Source organism: Taurulus bubalis, assembly GCF_910589615.1.
Source record: "Taurulus bubalis genome assembly, chromosome: 12".
NCBI classification, from domain to species: Eukaryota; Metazoa; Chordata; class Actinopteri; order Perciformes; family Cottidae; genus Taurulus; species Taurulus bubalis.
The window spans coordinates 12,676,057-12,695,353 of NC_136600.1; the positions used below are offsets into that span (position 1 = coordinate 12,676,057).

A 19,297-nucleotide genomic window follows, 5' to 3' on the forward strand; every position below is an offset into this window, starting at 1 on the left:
ACACTTTTTAATCTGTATCAGTATGACTTTCAGGTTTTCTTAAATTGCATTTTTCGCTCATACGTTTTGATGAATAGCTATAATATTTTTAAGTTTGATATATTTCAGACTTGTATTTGACATGTATAAGTTGATATGAGAAGTTAGGGCTGCACTAGAGAAAAGACAATGGGGGGCAAGATACTTTAATTTTTAATTTTTGTAGTCAGATTGAGCTTTTTTTTAGCTTTTAATCGAATTAAAGTGAGATGCTATTCGGTTCCTGCTCGAGGCTGACTGTACAGCTTTACACAGTGCTGCCATATCTCATAAAGAGGCCACAGGCTCTTCCGTATCTATTGCTGCCTTCAAGTGCTGCTCGTCTGAGGTATAGTGCGTTTACAACCTATTGTGCGAACTCGTATTATATATATATATATATATATATATATATATATATATATATATATATATATATATATATATATATATATATATAGAGAGAGAGAGAGATATATAGAGATATATACATCAGGGTATATATTAATTATAATAGGGTATTTATACTGTCTGTCATATTACATTGTAATATTTACACTTTTGAATTTACATCCTATTTGCAGATGTGACCTAATTCCGATACTCACTGAACGCATCATTCTCGGAGACGTCAAACTGGTTGTTGATCTATACATCTGGGCGAAGGAGCGAAATATCGACTGCCTGCAAGCCAAACGGCAACAAATAAAATAAAAATCAGATCTCTTCGCAGTTAATAGGTTTAAGAAATGCCTCCCAAAACTATTAAGATGGCTATAGTGGACATATTGGATGACCTATCGGAAGACAACTTAGAAAAGTTCCGCCATCAGCTTCTGGACCGCAGAGAAGAGCCGCTAATCAGACGCAACAGGGTGGACGGCAAATCCCGTTTACAAATCGCGGACGTCCTGGTTTCCACTTTCATGGAGCCCAGAGCTGCTCAAGTGTCCGTGGAAATACTGAGACAGATTAACTGCAACGACGAGGCGGAGAGACTTGGTGAGAGGAGCCGCCTTCAGGCTGCTGTGTTTACGTGGTCAATTGCAACAGTGTATACATACATACATACATATAATATACATATATGAAACATATCATGCTGTTGATGCTGTTTGTAAACCACACTAGTCTATAATCCACCACAACAAGCGGCAACGTGATTCCTGCTCGGGCGATATGAACAAACAAAAGAAATACAGTGAATTCCGAGTTTACTTTCATTTTTAAATTTTAATTTCCCCAGCGTCTGCTTTCATGTCGTTACAAGTAGATTACACAGAGGCTGGGAAACACTGGCGAGAGTCTAAATACCAAAAGAGAATCATCGTTACGTTGTTTCTGGCTCTTCACTTCCACACAGCAGCTAAATGTAGTTTCCTGGAAATTACGAAATGCTTGACGAGCTGTCTTTCCTTACGGTTGAACTGAACTTGAAACAATCTGGGCATGTAATGAATTATTTGGCAATGACCCAGGCTAATGTTTACTGAGGAGTCAACAGTATGCAGGAAATCTGTCAGTGCTGTTTAACATTTGTGTAACATTTGTTTCTGTTTTTTTCTTCTTTTTTTACAGACAGAGCGACTAGAGGGACTGTAGACATCCCGCTTTGACAGTGAGTTGACCTTAAACATGGTTTTATACTGCATGCATGGACGTTTTTGACATGTAAAGCAAAGAGAAGCAATTACATGTTTCAAATGCTTCCATCTAAATTAAGATAGGTACAACATGCAAACATGATCCACTGCAACAGGATCTCTAAATCTATATTCATGTACGGATGAAGTCTGATAGAAGACATAAACTATCAACTCCCATTGTTCATTACTGAGCGAGTGTCGTTCTCTTTGGCCTCAGGGAATCACTTGAGCCACGTGTGCTCATCCAGGACATGAACAGCGTGGCACCATATTGGACAAACTATCCAGCAACACTGTTGCCATAAGATGGATGTCAGCAGAAACCAACTTGAAAGACGAATCCATATTTTGTACTTTGTCATAATAAACTATCTTCCTTGAGTCTTTTCCCTCTGTGCCTCAGTGTTTTTTAGACCATAGTGATCAACATTGATCCCATTTCTACAATATATTAGTTTATATAAATTAACCTTTTATTGTAAAAAAAAACACGACCAAAGCAGGCTTCATGTATGAAAGGCCTCTGTGTACATTTTACTGCATCTAAGCCGGATGTTTTTACATGACCTTTATCTAAAAAGAAGGATTGCATTTAAGAAAATGCTTTTTCAATAAATAACAATGAGTGTTCATAGTGTTACAAAAAAAATAAGGCACCATTCATGGCAAAAGAGTTGTCATAAAAGGCATTTATTAATGTTATTGAATGATGTTTTGGCACATTTTATTTATATTTCTCAATGTCACAAATGTACCTTAAGGGGCTTTACAATCTGAACAGCATACAAGACCACACTGTCAAAAGAAAAAATTATGCATTAGAGGTGAAAACAACTTGTGACTCCTTCATTATTTTAGTCGGAAGAGTCGGTGCGTGCCACAGGACGACAGGCTGCTGACGAGGGTCACTAACGGGGCAGCGGGGGGAATGCCGTCCTCCTCTAGCCCCTCAGCTTCCTCCGTGTCAGCCTGGAGGGGAGGCAGAGGGAAGGGGAGTTAGAAGAGCAGCACATCAAGTTCAGTTGCTGTATTTCTTTTATAAAAAATGTTGTATACTGTCTTGTGTCTGCAGGAGCTTTCTAGTGACTGTGGATTTAACCTTTGCTGCTTCAATTATATGACATTAAAAAAATAATATTGCAAGGGCAATATTGTACTGAACTACGGTGCAGGGATTTGTTTTCTTTAGCTTTACGGTGTTTTCTGGGGGTTCATATATTTCCTCCCACTAAATGGCATCTAGCTGGATGGATAAACAGGGAATAGTGGTTTGCACAACACAATAGTTTTATACATCGTTTTTTCACTAAGTTGCCGGAGTTCCCATTTAAAAAGTAGTAAGAAGTAGATACATCTTGAAATAAAAACACTATTTGGGGAATGGTAGTACTTAATGTAAAGCAAGTCTCTAGACTCTTTAAAGTTACTTCTGCAGTAGACATTCATGTAGAAAACCTGCAGGAGAAAGAGGTTTTTAACAACTCAAAGTGCACTAATCTGAAATAGTCTTTACACACAGACCTTGAGGCACTGGTTGGCTGGCGTCTTTGGACCCTGAAGCTGGTGGTCGGCCTGTTGGTCGGCCTGGTAGTCCGCCTGGTGGTAGACGCTGCAGCTACGGACAGATTTTGGTCACGCTGCAAGATGTATCCGACAGCGAAGTTCATTTTGGACCCTGGTACGCAGGTTGACTTCTTGGTCCTGAGGAATTTGACGTAGCTGTGTAGAAAAGGGGAGAGTGGTGGCTTTAAATGTCTGCCAGTGTTGCTAACACAGCGATTTACTAATGCATTCTACCACACCTGATCTTGGTCTTGTCCTTCGACTCGTACAGATCCTGCAGCGTGTCCGATCCGTGATAACCAAATCCAACAAGGGCCTCTCCTCTGCCTGACTTAAATGTGACTTCTTTCAAAACCTCAGGGTAAGCAATTGCGTATCGGGTCAAATAATCCTTCAAATGACAAGAAATGAGCAATGAAATTTGTGTTATTAATAAAGCTATACACAGTTAGTATTTAATAAAATTAGAAACACTTCATTTGTTCCTCAAGGACACTTGAGACAAATACACATAAACACTTTTTTTAAAGTGGGATTAGTAGGTGTGTGGTGGCGTAGCGTCACAATATCAGCTTTTTGCTACATTATAAATTGCTGCCAAAAGAATTTAACAATTGAATTGTGTCTATGAAAAAAAAAAAAAATGCTATCCATCAAATTCATCTTTAGCTTTGTTTTATCTGTGTTTTATTTTATATAATAATACCTTGAAACAAAAAACGTTTGGGAGGCTTGCTAATGTGCTTTTCTTCGCAGTACCTTGTTGACCGTCAGCAGGCTCTGACACGTTGAGTCCTTCTGTTTCTGGTGATCAGCCACCAGCCAGGCAGTGTAGCTCACGTCGTTCTCCAACAGCCATTTGAAGCTTTGACCTTTGTACTTGCCAAACTGAATCGTACACCTGCTCAGAACCAGCGTTCCATTGCGAGGGTCTCCGCCCTCCGAGAGAACGCGCGCCTTTGCTTCTGCCTCCACTTCCTTTGGCTTCTTCGCCGACGCCGGAGGTCCTCCGGGTCCAGCAGCTTGGTGGTTCAGAGCCTCTTGTGAGGGCTTCATCTCCAGCTCCCCGGTCGAGGTCTTCCGGAAGGTGGGGTCGCCTTTCTAAAGAAGAGGGGCAAAAATGACAACACCAGGATAATTTTAACTACCACCATTTTAAAGAGAGTATTTTGAATATTTGAGTTTTCAAGTTTAACTTACGTCCACACAGACTTTGGTTGTTGAGTCTGTAGAGAAAGGTGATATGATGAATGGCTGATATAAGACAGTCTGGACATAAAGCCCATATACTGATCTGCAGTATTGACTTTACAATACTTTAAAGCAAATAATACAGTTAAGTGCATGTCCCAATGCTTGTAAAACATTTATCCAGGTTAACCTTTGGCGTCCCATCTATAGACCCTCCTTAGCCATATCAGGACAGTGGAGACATGTCACTTTTTATTTTGAAGTTAACTTTTAGGAGCCAATGTATTCAAGTGCCACATGCCTACAAGCAGCAGGTGTTGTGGTACAAGCCAGCTGGCCTCATGCCAATACTCACAGGGGCTTTGACTGTGACAGTTAACACGTATCTGTGTTTATTGTAACTTTGACATGAAACCTGTTGGAAGTGACGGACACTGACTATGCAAAACAACACGAGTGCTTGGAGGATTTTTTTTATCGAGAATGTTATTTGATGCATTGTTATTATAAATAGGATTGTAGCAGGAAGTAGTAGTCTAAAGTTACAGCATGGACCACACTTACAGCGCCCTGCAGGCGGCCTGGATACATAGTATACTGGTTAATGCGGTCAGTCATCATCTTCACTCACCAAGAGTCTCTGCCACCTCGTTGCAGTTGATTAGCCTCAGTACATCCAGAGTCACTTCACGCGCTTTGACCTCGGTGAAGGTAGAAACCAGAAGGTCTGTGATCTGCAAAACATTTTTATCCTCCACGTCGCTGTAAAGGACCCGCGGCTCCTCTCTGCGGTCTCTCAGCTCCTGACAAAACTTAAGAACGTCTATTTTACTCAGATTCTCCAGCGCGCGTCTCACTGCGCGTTTAATAGTTGTGCCAACCATTTTAGATCCTTCTGGGAGGCTAGTTCAAGTGCAGGTTAGATCATTGCGCGCCTAAAATTCATGTTCCGCCTATAATAAAAAAAAGTGCTGCTTTCAATGCTGTCGGAAATACTATTACCAGCTGTTCGCTAAACCCCTCCCAATCATAGCCTAATGCCGTGTTCACACCAAAACAGTTGCGAAATATTCGCGCGTCCAGATTACATGTTAAGTCAATGCACAGCCGCGTTAGGTTGCGAAAAAGCGAATTTTTCGCCGGGCGTCGCGATAGAAGCGAAACGGCGTTGCAACGCCGCTTTTTCGCTTTTTCGCTTTTTCGCTGGCGTTCAAATATTTCAACTCCAGCGAATAATTCGCATGAGGCGGAGTTGCGAAAGCCAATCAGCGTTGAGAAGCTCCGCCCGGCATCACCGCCGTTACTGAATGAAACTGCTGGCCCGCTGAAGGAGCGCTGGAAACGGCTTCATTATTCAGACACTCGTCCTGGAAGAGTCGGAGCTGTGTGCGACTACGGATACTATTATGAACCCAGACACGGAGGCGGTTGATGTCCCGACGTGTGTGGGACTTCCTCAACAACTATAAAGCAGAACTAGAGGTTATTTCAATGCTGAATGGCGGAAATAGTAAATGCTTTCAAGACACAGAGATAAGCCCCGCCCCCTTTCCCCAGCGATGGTTGCGAAAAAACGGATTAACCACACAGAGCGAATTTTTCACCTGAGGCGCGATATAGGCGAAGTGGCGTTGCGAAAATTCGCAACTGTTTTGGTGTGAACACGGCATTACTGTAACAAGCAACGGGCCATATACTGTACATGAGATAAGAGAGATGAGTACACACAGATCAACCTTTGGATTCGTTGTTTCCCAGTCAGAGCGTTACACTTCGCGTTATATTTGTACAATTAGCCTAAGAGTTAATAAAAGAACCAAAACACTATCAAAGTCTCAATCTTGGGTAGATAGTAATGGGAATAATTCAGAAATCAAATTTAAATCCCACTCAAAAACCTCTATGAACTAAAAAATAAATCAGGATTGAATTTGAATCAAATATTAATATTTGGCTTTTTAAAATTTCGATTACTACTACATTATCATTTATTAAAAAAGCAATTGTGCTATTATACTTTTTTGTCGGCTAAACACAGGAAAATCACAAATACCATAGAGTGCGATGTCTATACGCCTACGGGTAAATGACTGTCTTCAGGCTTACAAGTGAACACATTATGATGCTTTACATTAGATACAGCAGCGAAGATCTGAACCTCGACAGCAAGATGCACGTGCTGTGTGTTGTTGTGTTATCAAACCTGCACCTTTCAGTGTGGAAGGATTGTCTCCTCCTCACATGTTTGTTTATTTTTGTATGTGAGGCAGGAGCAAAACCCTCTATTTAGTGCAGTGTAAGCAGGCCAGAGGTTCCAGCTGTGTCTTATTGGTGCGTCAAGTGAGCCTTTGTCATATTCTTTTGCACATTTGCTGCATGCCAATATTCAACTCAATTAATCCCATGAAAAGACCAAAGTAAACTATTATTGGCTGTGTATACGCCTGCTCGTCTTTTATCTTATTATTCTGCGTCACATAGCTTAATTGTTACACTTTTTAAAACACGTAATTGATTCACATCGTTGCAGTGGGTGACATGTTTTCTCCACCAGGTTAGTTTCTTCATTACGGTGAACACAAGCCCTGCACTTTAGCAGCAAATGCGCATTAATCCACGGCAACATAAAAGTAATTGTTTGTGGACAGTGTGGACAGTGACAGAGTGAACACATGGAACAGAACAGGAGGGTGAATTTCACTTTTAGTCGCCTGATTAATTCATTTATTCAACTTTTTTTACATTCAACTCTAATAATTATTATCAACACATAATTATGTTATTATCAATACATCTTGCTCATCACATTTTCCGGCAGCACCTGAAGGCATCATATTTGTCTTCTTTACGCGGCAGCAGCAGTTTCTCTGCACGATAAGGAAGAGAAGAGCCACTCGTGACACTCGTCTTCCTTCGGCTGATATCAGAACAATTGCTCGGCAGTCTGGGATCTTTCACTAAGAAATGGCCCCCAAAACCGCAAAAAAAGCGATTAGAGACGCGCTGGCGAACCTGTCAAAGGATAACTTTCACCGTTTCTGCGAAGAGCTTTTGGACCGCAGAGAAGAGCCGCGGGTCAATCGCAACATGGTGGAGGGTAAAAACTACTTAGATGTCGGGAATGTCTTGGTTGACACTTTTAACGAGGCCAAAGCTCCTGGAGTCGTCGTGGAGTTGTTAATAGAGATTGGCTGCAGCAATGATGCAGACAAACTCGGTAAGTAACTTGGTTTGACGCGCAGTGAGAGCAGAATCTCCAATACTGCGGTCAAGTGAGCCCACATCCGCCGAGTGAGCCGCAGTTGCCATTCTAAATGCACCTCTATTCAAGGTGTTACGGTACGGGGGCCAGCTCAATGTCACAATATTCAAACAGCTATAAAAACAGTTCCATAGACTTCTACATAGAATATTGCGATATTGTGAAATTATGAATATTATTATGAAATTCAAGCAGACTTTGAATTCAATTTGCTCAAAAACTGTACAGTAATATTTTGAGGCCATGTGCATGGGCATAGCAGAGGTCATCCTGAACAAGACTGCAGTGGAATATCTATGTAGAAGTCTATGGAACTGTTTTATAGCTGTTTGAATATTGTGACATTGAGCTGGCCCCCGTACCGTAACACCTTGAATAGAGGTGCATTTAGAATGGCAACTGCGGCTTACTCGGCGGATGTGGGCTCACTTGACCGCAGTGCTCCAATCGGCTAGTCCGGTAAAGTTGGAAAGAGATTCACAGATTCGGAATTCCCGGATCAATAACTCTTTCGCTAAACGGTGTTAACACACAAACAATACCTCTCTATAATCGTAGTGATGCAGACAACAAGCTACAACCTTCATTTTACAAAGACGGGTCGTTCTCAGAGCTGTACGGATAACGTTGGTCTCTATGTGCAGCCGGCTGTGAGACGAGTGCGCACAGGAGCGCAGGGACCGTCTGCAAAGTGCAATACAGAAAATACATACTACAAAAATAATCGATGACTTCACTATTATGAATTGTAGCATTACCAAAATAATTTCACACACCAATGAGCTTCCCCTTGGTGTATTACAGTTGTTATTTTGAAGAAATATCATTTCTATGAATTTCTATTAATATTTAATTAATATTAATATTCAATAGGGTCACAGTAATACAGTTTAAAAAGACACACATAATTTCCTACATCATTGGGCTCCCCCTTGTTGTACTACAGTTGTCCTTTTGAAGAAATATGATTTCTTTGATTTTTTATGAATTATTTTTAATATTTAATTAATATTAATATGCTATAGCGTCACAGTAATACAGTTTAAAAAGACAAAAATCTTGTCATACATCATTGGGCTCCACCTTGTTGCACTGCAGTTGTTTTTTTGAAGAAATATGTTTTCTATGATTTTGTATTAATATTTATTAATATTTAATTGCAATTAATATTCAATACGGTCACAGTAATACAGTTTAAAAAGACACAAATCATGTCATACATCATTGGGCTCCCCCTTGTTGCACTACAGTTGTTCTTTTGAAGAAATATAATTTCTATGATTTTTTAAATAATATTTATTAATATTTAATTAATATTAATATGCAATAGCGTCTCAGTAATACAGTTTAAAAAGACAAAATCATGTCCTACATCATTGGGCTCGCCCTTGTTGTACTACAGTTGTCCTTTTGAAGAAATATAATTTCTATGATTTTTTTAATAATATTTATTAATTATTAATGTATGACATGATTTTTGTCTTTTTAAACTGTATTACTGTGACGCTATAGCATATTAATTGCAATTAAATATTAATACAAAATCATAAAAAATATAGAAATGATATTTCTTCAAAAGGACAACTGTAGTACATCAAGGAGGAGCCCACTGATCTAGGACATGATTTTTGTCTTTTTAAACTGTATTACTGTGACGCTATTGCATATTAATATTAATTAAATATTAATAAATATTAATAAAAGATCATAGAAATGATATTTCTTCAAAAGAACAACTGTAGTGCAACAAGGGGGAGCCCAATGATGTATGACATGATTTTTGTCTTTTTAAACTATTACTGTGACGCTATTGCATATTAATATTAATTAAATATTAATAAATGTTATTAAAAAAAACATAGAAATGATATTTCTTCAAAAGGACAACTGTAGTACATCAAGGGGGAGCCCAAAGATGTATGACATGATTTTTGTCTTTTAAACTGTATTACTGTGACGCTATTGCATATTAATATTAATTAAATATTAATACATATTATTAAAAAAACATATAAATTATATTTCTTTAAAATGACAACTGTAGTACAACAAGGGGGAGCCCGCTGATCTAGGAGATGATTTTTGTCTTTTTAAACTGTATCACTGTGACGCTATATCATATTAATTAAATATTAATACAAAGTCATAGAAATGATATTTCTTCAAAAGGACAACTGTAGTACATCAAGGGGGAGCCCACTGATCTAGGACATGATTTTTGTCTTTTTAAACTGTATTACTGTGACGCTATATCATATTAATATTAATTCAATATTAATAAAAATTAACAGAAAATCATAGAAATCATATTTCTTCAAAATAACAACTGTAGTACAACAAGGGGGGCCCAATTATGTAGGACATGATTTTGGTAATGCTACAATTCATAATCGTGAAGTCATTGAATATTTTTGTTGTATGTATTTTCTGTATTGCACTTTGCAGACGGTCCCTGCGCCCCTGTGCGCACTCGTCTCACAGCCGGCTGCACATAGAGACCAATGTTATCCGTACAGCTCGGAGAACGACCCGTCTTTGTAAAATGAAGGTTGTAGCTTGTTGTCTGCATCACTACGATTACAGAGAGGTATCGTTTGTGTTGTAACACCGTTTAGCGAAAGAGTTATTGATCCGGGAATTCCGAATCTGTGAATCTCTTTTCCAACTTTCCGACTCAATCGGCTTAAGATCAATAAACTCTTAAAGTGGGCTTGTAGATAATTTAACGTCGAATTGAAAAGGTGGTCATTTGCAGTGTATCTTATTTTCTACATTAATGAAGTTTGAACCAACCCGCTTCATTTTTACTTCCGATTTTGGAGCAGTGTCTGAGGGCCACGGGGAAAGAAAAGAATCAAATAAAAGAGCAAAAGATGTATGAAGCTGGGCACAGTTTTAATATGCATATGAACATCATATCATATTTTCTACATGAGTTACACAGACCTGTACGTCATTAAAGTGAGCAATACTTTCCTGAAAAACCTTTTGCATACAATCTATACATGCACTGCAGACAGTAGCAGGCATTTAAATGCTGTTAGCAAAATGGCAGCTGGGAAATCATTGCTAATTTTGAAAAGGTTACAGTAAGAATCACATTTATATTGTTACTAATATTTCAATATGAATATTTACTGTATTGAAGCAACCTGTAATTACTTAATGTTTCGTTTCTTATTTTATAGTAAAATCGTTTTGAAAACATAGGATACAGCAGGTATATAAAGTAATAATTCACTTGTAAATTATGCCATCAGCATTGTATTGAATTCCATTATGCAATCTGGATTATGCCATTTCACAATGCCAAATACACTGTTTTGATCATTTCATTCATCATTCATCATTTCAGGTAGAAATGTCATAGTAAGATATATTGAGTTGACATAATAAAAAATCCTTGGCTGTCATAATCTTTTGTTATATTGCCAAATTAAAAAAGAAATTCAGAGTAAACAATCATTTGTTTGTTGTTTACTTCTAGATGGCACAAAGGTACAGTGTTGAAATGTAAAGTCCATCTTTGCCCGAACAAGGACAGAAACTGTGTTTTGCCGACCACAATGTTAAATAGAACGATTGTAAAAAGGTTCCTGTTTGGGGAAAGATAAGAACCAAACCAGACTTGAAGAAAACATAACCACCTTATTATACGTAAAGCAATAAGTAATCTTCTGCCCAAACCCAGTTTAGAAAGCCAATCACAGAATGTCTCCTACATTAATTCTGTACCATAAATTGTAATTAGATCATGTTTTTGTTTTGTGTGTTAATTTAATCAGAATCTAATAGTGTCTTCCTGTTGCAGCTCAAGAGACCACAAAATCCAGTTCCAGTGATAGTGAGTTGTTGTTTCTTACAGTTGTTTGTTTATTTCAGGTAAAATAAAGGCTGGATTTAAAACAGAAAGCTTTTGAAAAATGTGACTATATAATTTAAATGAATACATTTAAAATGTTCTTATTTTAGAAACAAATAAATGTAATAATTGTCATGCAGCTTCAAATTCAGTTTATTCGGGCGTCAATTGATGTTAATCAAAAGAGCTCTGACTCACGACGGACTTTTTCCAACTACCGGGTCTCTCTCCTGTGTGTGTGAAGATCTCACTTGAGTTGAGGGCGGGCTTATCTTTTCTTTTGTGTGTTAATTTGATCAGAATCTAATCTAATCTAGTTTTTTGTTCACGTGAGACATTACAGATTAGCTGTTGTAGAAAAAGGAGTTGCATTGAGTTATAATACAGTATTTCCCGCATTACGATGAAAAACTGTGCTTTGGGATTTGACCCCAGAAGGTAATTTAGTGAACAGAAGTTTCGACAAGTAAAGTCAAACAAGTTTATATATATATTGTAGAATAGAAGATTAGTATATAATACAACTTTATCTTCCTGCAGAGGGACTTTTTGTCTTTAGCTTGCCAAAACATGAACGCAAATGTGGTGACAACAAAACATATAGGAGTATAAAAGACTGACTTGTAAAGAGAAAAATATCAATAAAATACTTAAAAATATAAATCATGATGACACTGACTCGCACAATGTGTAACAGGAACAAACAGGAAGATGAAGTTGAGGACAAATTAAGTGCAGGAAGAGCATTTGAGAAACAAAGTCTGTGCCTTTTATTGGTTTTCTATTGTCGTCATGAAAGATTATCCTTTCATTTGCTGTGCGCCTCGAAAAAAATAGCAGTATGTATGTATGCATGAACACTAGACCGGCCATCACTACGCAAGTGTAATTTCCCATGAATTTGTTTCAGCTGTGAGACCCTCAGCAGGAGAAACTGGTGCAGAAGGTGACTGCGCAGGTAGTATGATGTCTTCTTACCTAATGTAATTCACGCTATCTGAAATCAGTCACTGATCAGATTGTTTAGAAAATAAGAAATCCAGAATCTGACTATGAAGCCATATCCCTGATTTGCTGCATGGTTGGATATTTAGAACAGGTCTAACTTGTTCTCCAAACGCAGCTCAGGCTCAGGAGCAATGAAAGGAACAGATGAGTGCTGCGAGGTATTATCACTATTCAAATGAATAGTTTGACACTTTGGAGAAATATCCTTTTTTTAAATATTCTGTCTTGGAGTTGGATGAGAAGAACTCTGTGATGTTTGTCTAGAGTTTAAACATTGGTCTATATCTTGTTTGTTTAATTGGTACAAAAAACACAAACTTTGGACCGACCAGCTGCTCTCCCGGGCCTCTTTATGCTAAGCTAAGCTAAATGTCTCCTAGCTTTGTGTTTCGGTATCGAAACAATCTTTTCATCTTACTCTCGGCAAGAAAGCCAATAAGTGTCATCAAGTTGTAGCTTTGTGTTATCTCCAAATCTAATATGTCATCATGGAGTAAGTTTTCCTTCTTTCCTCAGGGGAACACTTTGTGGATAAACATTTCGCTGAGCTGGTCGCTAGAGTGAGCGAAATTGCATCCATTTTGGATGAACTCCTCAACAAAAAAGTCATGACCCAGGGGATGTATGATGAAATCTCGGTTATCCCTACCAACAGTGCTAAGATGAGGAAGCTCTACTCTGGTCCCCTGAAAGCTGCTGGACGTGACGGCAAAGACGTCTTCTACAAACTTCTTGAGAAATATGAGAAATATCTCATGGATGAACTCAAGAAAAATAAGTGAATGTTGTGGTGAAATTCATTTTAGACCAAATATACAGTCTAATTGGGCCCATTTGTTTTAATACAATAACAACGGGGGATTTCAATGTTAATGTGATGTCTCTGTGGGGGTTTTCTAAAAAAGGAAAAAAAGCCTTTCGGCTTTAGGTTTAAACAGCTGTTTCCTCTTAAATATAAATTAGTTGAACTTTGTATTTGGTGTGGTGCCTCTTCTGCCTGATCATTGAGGCTCATGATGAGATGAGTTTTCCTTCAAGGTTCAAAACCAGATTCAGCAAATGTTTATCAGACAATCATGTAAAAAAAAAAATGAATGGAGGTTCTCACCAGATGTGATGTTTTTATCCAACAAAGAACAAATGGAATGAAAGTCTGTTTTTAACCTAATTATTTTAATATGAATTAAAACATCATGAATGATTATCTATACGTGTTGCATATAAAGCAGGGTTAACCTTTAAATGATGTATTATATGCTATGAAGCACTTTTATTCTGCCCAATAAGAATAAGTTCACTTTTGGAGGGTCATTCGAAATGTTTTCTATTTGGAATCTTTTTTATGAATTCATAATAAAGTCTTATGTTTACCTTTTGTGGTTGTGAAGTTTTCAGTGAATGGAGTCTTAGAAATAGTATATAAAGCAAATATGACGTAATAGAGTATAGAAACGAGTCTTCTGCTCCTGTTGTGTTTTTTATAGTGCACATAGAGATTAACATTTATTCATGTATGTGACGTGAATGTAAGGAGAGGCATGAAAACACTTGGTGATTTATCTCTTTTACTCTGAGAGGATCTGTCTCTGGCCGGATGGAAGGAGGCTGAGAGCAGAGTCCTATTTTAAAGAGGACCTGCATCGATTTTACACATCCTAGTATAATTTTATTGTTTATTCTCATTTGAGTGTGTTATATGGCATACTTGACTGTTTGAGAATTCAAAGTTTGTCGTTTCACTCTGAGGTGACACTCTAATTACAACTTGGGGCTTTAAACCCATCTCTTCATCTTAACCTCTGACAGATGTCATGGAAATATTCAATGCCAAACAATAGTTTAATTTAACACTGAGTTTTTCAGAATTTCTTAAAAAAAGTAGCCGGTAACAGTTTAATTAATTATTTATTACAGTAGTCAATCGAAAAATAAGTCACACATAATCACATACATCAACATTCTCCCCCTAGATATGTGTGGCACCCTGGACATTTTAAGGGCTAACATTGTTTCAGAAGGGTTATTGTGTTATATTGTGTTAGTACCTTGCCCCACAGACAGCTAACTGAGGCTAGCCTAATTAGCATACGGATGCTATTCGCGCACTAGCGATTTCGCGCCAGTGTAGTGTCAGTCTCGTGACGGCTATAAACAGCACTGTGTTGTATATGTGTTCACAGTTAATGTTATATTTGTGTCTAAAACCAACAACTTAGATCAGCCAAATAGTGATGTCAAGATACATATATTGATTTGAACTGTATTGTTGTGTTTTACAGAGGAGAAAAGGAAAGATAAGCACAATAAATACATCTGGAAGGTACTGCATGGAGACTGTAACAGAGTGTGTAACATATGCAACACTTATTTAGGAAAACTGCATTTGATTGCTAATTTTTTATTGAGAAAAATATATAGTAATTAACACTTAATTGTTATAACGTTTATTGTGACAAAGATCACATACATCAATGAGCTCCTCCTGGTTATACTACATTGCTTATAATATACAAATGTGTTTTTGTATCAAATGTAGAGACTGTATTAAAAATGTATTGCTTTTAATTGTCATTTTGCATTGTTCCAATCAGTAACGGCATAGAGAAAGAACCACGCTGAAATGTTTCCCCACAGCTCCAGTTTGCTGTGACGCAGTATTCAGGATATTATTTTTACCTGTAAATTGCATCTTTACTGTTCACTTCAGACTAAGTTTAGTCCAGTACCTGGAGACCTGCTACAGAGGACAATATTTATGGCAAATATGTGTCTTTTTGCATCACATGAATGAACAAATGAATGAATCACAAATAGATTAATGTAGGAGATTACCATAATGCTTCCACAATCCTCATGGTTCAAGCTTCTAGCAGGTCCTTGTGAAGACACATGTGAATTTATTTTAAATAGTTATTTTGATATATACAATCATATGGTAGTTTTCCATATGTTTAGCAGATATAGCACTATGTGATTAATATGCTGCTTTAATGAGAGCAATATGTCATGCAGGATATACTGTTGAATACTGTTTTCCAAAAAATACAGACTGTAGCTGTATAAGTAACCTCATGATGCCTCATGACAGCTAAAATAATACGATCAAAATACAGAATGTTATTAATGTTGTGGTAGTAGCCCAAATCACACATGTAGAGTAGAGGGTGTTCATGTAGTCATACTATATACTGAATGCCGTGTCCTTTGTTATAAAACGGGTTTCAAAAACTAAAGGTAAATTATTTTTACATTTATTGATGCCGCAACAGAAATTGCTAATGACTAAATTGTTCTCACAAAAATCTTGCAGTAGTTAACAAATGACCAAAAAATATAAAATGTTCTATAGTTGTTGCTGTTCCGTTGAAACCTTGAAGAACTACCACCATTGGATGTGCCATCCATTGAGCCAGTAACATAGCTAATCATTAATACATTGAAAATAAGAAAAAAGGTACAGACCTTTCCCCACAACTTACTTTTGAAACCTGAGCTGAAGTCTGACAACGTCTTTACCAGATCTCTTCAATTTTATGAGAAACATATTGTATAGTGTGAAAGTTTGTGTATTCATGGTCTTACCTGTGAGTCCTAAGCTGTTTGTAGGATAACCTCTCTACCAGATCTCTCATGTTCATCTCCTTTAAAACCTTCTTGTTCACCTCGGTCGTAGGTCTCCATCAGCTTCACTATTTCAACTCTGTCTGCCGTCTCCAATCTCCATCTTGAGATTCTTCAGAGGCCTGTCTTCATTCCCATGTGCGGCAGGAGCCACTTATATTCCTTGAGCTCCCTGTAACTTAAATCTTCCAGTGTTTCCAAAAGCTCCTTCTTCACTGATGACATGGTTGCTTCTTGGTGGATTCAAAGTAATCAGAGGGCATCAATGTAATAATTGTAGTAATAGAACATTAAGTCAAGAGTATTGTAACAATTGGTGTTTACCACATGAGACACAATGACACATTTTGTGAGTTTGTGCTACTTTTGTCGCATCATCACAACACAATATGATGTATGAGTAATTTTCTTTATTTACCGTCTCTAGCTCTCTCTCACATTTTGCTACAAAAAGCAGGAATGAGCCACCTGATCACATGTTCTCCTCACTTATACAGCAGATGTGATGTTCCTGGTTTAGACACTGTTTCCATTAAAACCTCCTTGTTAACCTTGACAGTCTGTTGCTCGTAGGTCTCCATCATCAGCTTCACTATTTCAACTCTGTCTGCCGTCTCCAATCTCTGTCTTGAGATTGTTGAGAGACCTTTCTTTATTTTAGAGTACTGCAGGACATGTTTAAATTTCTTGAGATCCTCTTCATTTAAATCTTCCAGTGTTTCCAAAAGATTTTATTTTTAAAAGACATTTATTTGTTTTGCAACGTCAAAGCAAAAGAGGATTCCTTTTGTAACGTATGCAGAGGTCCTGCTCCAGGAAGAGGAGAGGAAGAGATTTAGGGGGAACAGGTTCTGCACCTAACGCGGTGGTCACTCCTCAGCTGTATTATCCCAGTGATCCCGGAGCAAATGATAATGCTCACCAATTTAGGTATAACGCTTCGGCCTTTTATCTCACCTCGCAGTTTTATCGTTAGGATTTTCGGAATTAATTGTCTTCCTGGAACTCTTATTTGGCTTATTGGGCCTAGGCGCTTCCAGTAGGATGTAGCCCTAACACCCAGTATTAATAGTAATTTACTTCGTCTGTAAGTTACTATTGCCTATTTTATTTTACCCTCTCACATCTTAGACACACTGCAGAGTTTTCAACCATCGGTCCTTACCTTAAGTTCCTCTGGCCGCTTCGGTCGTCACCTCCGTATCACACTTGTCCAGACAGGGGAAGAAGGTTTACATCGTTGAAGAACTAGAGTCCTCTGTAGTTTGGTCCCAGCTTACAAAATGGTAAGACTGTGGTTTAATACTTTTTTTCTTTTCCTATATAATTTCACCAGTATGTTCACATTCAATGAAACAGATACAGTTTTACCCACAAAGTGTTAGTAAGGGTTAGGAACCTAATACATGCAGTATTCCCACGACGAGTTATAGACACTCAGGTTATATTGTACACAAGTACACAAGTATACTTTTAGACTTTTCATTCACCCTACGATCATTCAACTCTTTCATTGTATAACTCCAGTAAACTGATTACTACCACCTGATCTAACATAACGTCTGGTTTCTGCTTGAGTGGCTTAAAGAATATGTTTTCTCTACTTGACATTTGCATTTCTATCTTAATATCAATGGTGGATAAAAGTATTAAGAGCTCAATCTTAATGTCGTGAGAACCACTTTAAAACACTTGGTTTGGTTTGTGACATCATTTATAATGTTCAAGAACAAGATGGTTTTTAATCTGCATTTATTAAATGAAAGCTGTGATGAGTAAAGTCAGACTCACGCTCTCTGACAGTGCAGGTTGCTGTTCATCCACAGAGGGTTCCTTTGAGGAGAAAAGTCAATTTAAATCTCTCCGGGGAGGCGCAGATGCTTCAAAAGGAAATAAAACAAATTCACTACAAAATGACAGATCATAAACACCTTCAACACAAAGGCCCTGCAACAAACTAAACTCATTAAAAAAGGTATAATATGCAGCAATTTCCAAAAACAATGTATAGACTGATACAATAAAAATCCCAAAAGACAGTCCCTCTCAAGGTCCCTTCATTCACTCTCTAGCTCGCTCGACCACTGCTGTGATCTCTTTCTCTTTAAATCCACAGACTGATAGCCGTAGGTCTGCATCATCAGATCCACTGTCCCTGCTTTGTCTCATCAATGAGATGTCTGGGAGGTTCTTCTGTGAGACGATCAACTGCAGGAACTCATCGATTTCCTCTAACTCTGAATAATTAAACTCCTTCATGGTTTCCAAAAGCAGATGTTTAAGAGCCTATTTTGGCTATTAAAATAGTCTATTAAATAGTATATATTGCTACCTAAAAAAATTAAGTACATTAATAAAAAAACATAAATAAGTAAATCATGAATTTGAGTTTTTTTCATGTTAGAGATGACAACATGTTTGAAGCAGCATTGGTTAAATAAAAGCTGTGTTGTATGAAGTCAGAGATGTGACATTACTCACTTTCTGGATCAGTGCAGATCGGTGTTCATCTGAGAGTTTCTCTGAGGAGAAAAGTGGTTAAAGTCATGAGTGATTGATCTAACGACTGATAATAAACATTGTTAACATACAGGTTTTTATAAAATGTAAACAACACAAATTTACACTTAAACCACTGCAACAGTCATTTTTGCCTCCAATCCCAAAATATGTTGCATACTTCATAGCAGTCACACAACATATTTTGTACACAAGAGGAAGTGTCTTTTCTCTACATTATCAATCCTATTATTCATAATGCAAAGAGAAGAAGCTCATGACACAACTTATGAGACACATGTGAAGTAGCAGTTTTATGGTTTGAAGATGTTTTTGTCTTCGTTGTCTTACTTTTGGGTCCTGAGCTGCTACGTAACAACATCTGCACCCGTTCCTCGTACGTGGTTCAACAAATTCGATCAAATGTCCTATTATCCAACTTAAATGACATATTTATACACACATAATATATACAATGATATGTGTATGTCTGTGAAACCAGTACAAAACAAGCAGCGTTGTCATATTTTGTTTGTTGAAACGGACACCTGGATAGATTCTCATAATTCCGATTCTCACTGAACGCATCCTTTTCGGAGAAGTCAAACTGGTTGTTGATCTATACAT

At 37.6% G+C, this 19,297-nt stretch overlaps 2 protein-coding genes and 1 long non-coding RNA gene across 4 annotated transcripts; 2 read left to right on the top strand and 1 right to left on the bottom strand.

Moving 5' to 3' along the window:
- Positions 1–654: 654 nt before the first annotated feature.
- Positions 655–2,046, top strand: LOC306744349. The gene is made up of 3 exons (XR_013771097.1): positions 655–1,020; positions 1,597–1,636; positions 1,882–2,046. It is a non-coding gene; the product is annotated as an uncharacterized lncRNA (long non-coding RNA).
- Positions 2,047–2,355: 309 nt separating this feature from the next.
- LOC306745268 (uncharacterized protein) lies at positions 2,356–5,302 on the bottom strand (the record flags this gene model as incomplete). The annotated part of the gene is made up of 6 exons (XM_079228021.1): positions 2,356–2,633; positions 3,186–3,383; positions 3,467–3,618; positions 3,987–4,328; positions 4,428–4,453; positions 5,050–5,302. The coding sequence occupies 6 exons, from the start codon at positions 5,300–5,302 to the stop codon at positions 2,606–2,608; spliced, it is 999 nt and encodes a 332-aa protein (XP_079084147.1). The 3' UTR covers positions 2,356–2,605.
- A 2,078-nt stretch (positions 5,303–7,380) lies between these two features.
- LOC306744347 (apoptosis-associated speck-like protein containing a CARD) lies at positions 7,381–13,925 on the top strand. Of its 2 annotated transcripts, none has more exons than XM_079226968.1 (4): positions 7,381–7,635; positions 11,492–11,524; positions 12,453–12,500; positions 13,067–13,925. In XM_079226968.1, exons 1-4 carry the CDS (start codon positions 7,383–7,385, stop codon positions 13,330–13,332), a joined length of 600 nt encoding a protein of 199 aa, XP_079083094.1. In that variant the 5' UTR covers positions 7,381–7,382; the 3' UTR covers positions 13,333–13,925. The 2 variants fall into 2 exon arrangements, with proteins under 2 accessions (XP_079083094.1, XP_079083095.1); XM_079226969.1 differs by having other exon boundaries at positions 12,453–12,488.
- Positions 13,926–19,297: the final 5,372 nt, after the last annotated feature.

Excerpts from the sequence above, each read along its gene's own strand:
- LOC306744347 (XM_079226968.1), top strand. The coding sequence starts at position 7,383 with ATGGCCCCCAAAACCGCAAAAAAAGCGATTAGAGACGCGCTGGCGAAC. Across the intron at positions 7,636-11,491 it reads CAATGATGCAGACAAACTCG|CTCAAGAGACCACAAAATCC; the intron begins GTAAGTAACTTG and ends TTCCTGTTGCAG. Across the intron at positions 11,525-12,452 it reads AAAATCCAGTTCCAGTGATA|CTGTGAGACCCTCAGCAGGA; the intron begins GTGAGTTGTTGT and ends AATTTGTTTCAG.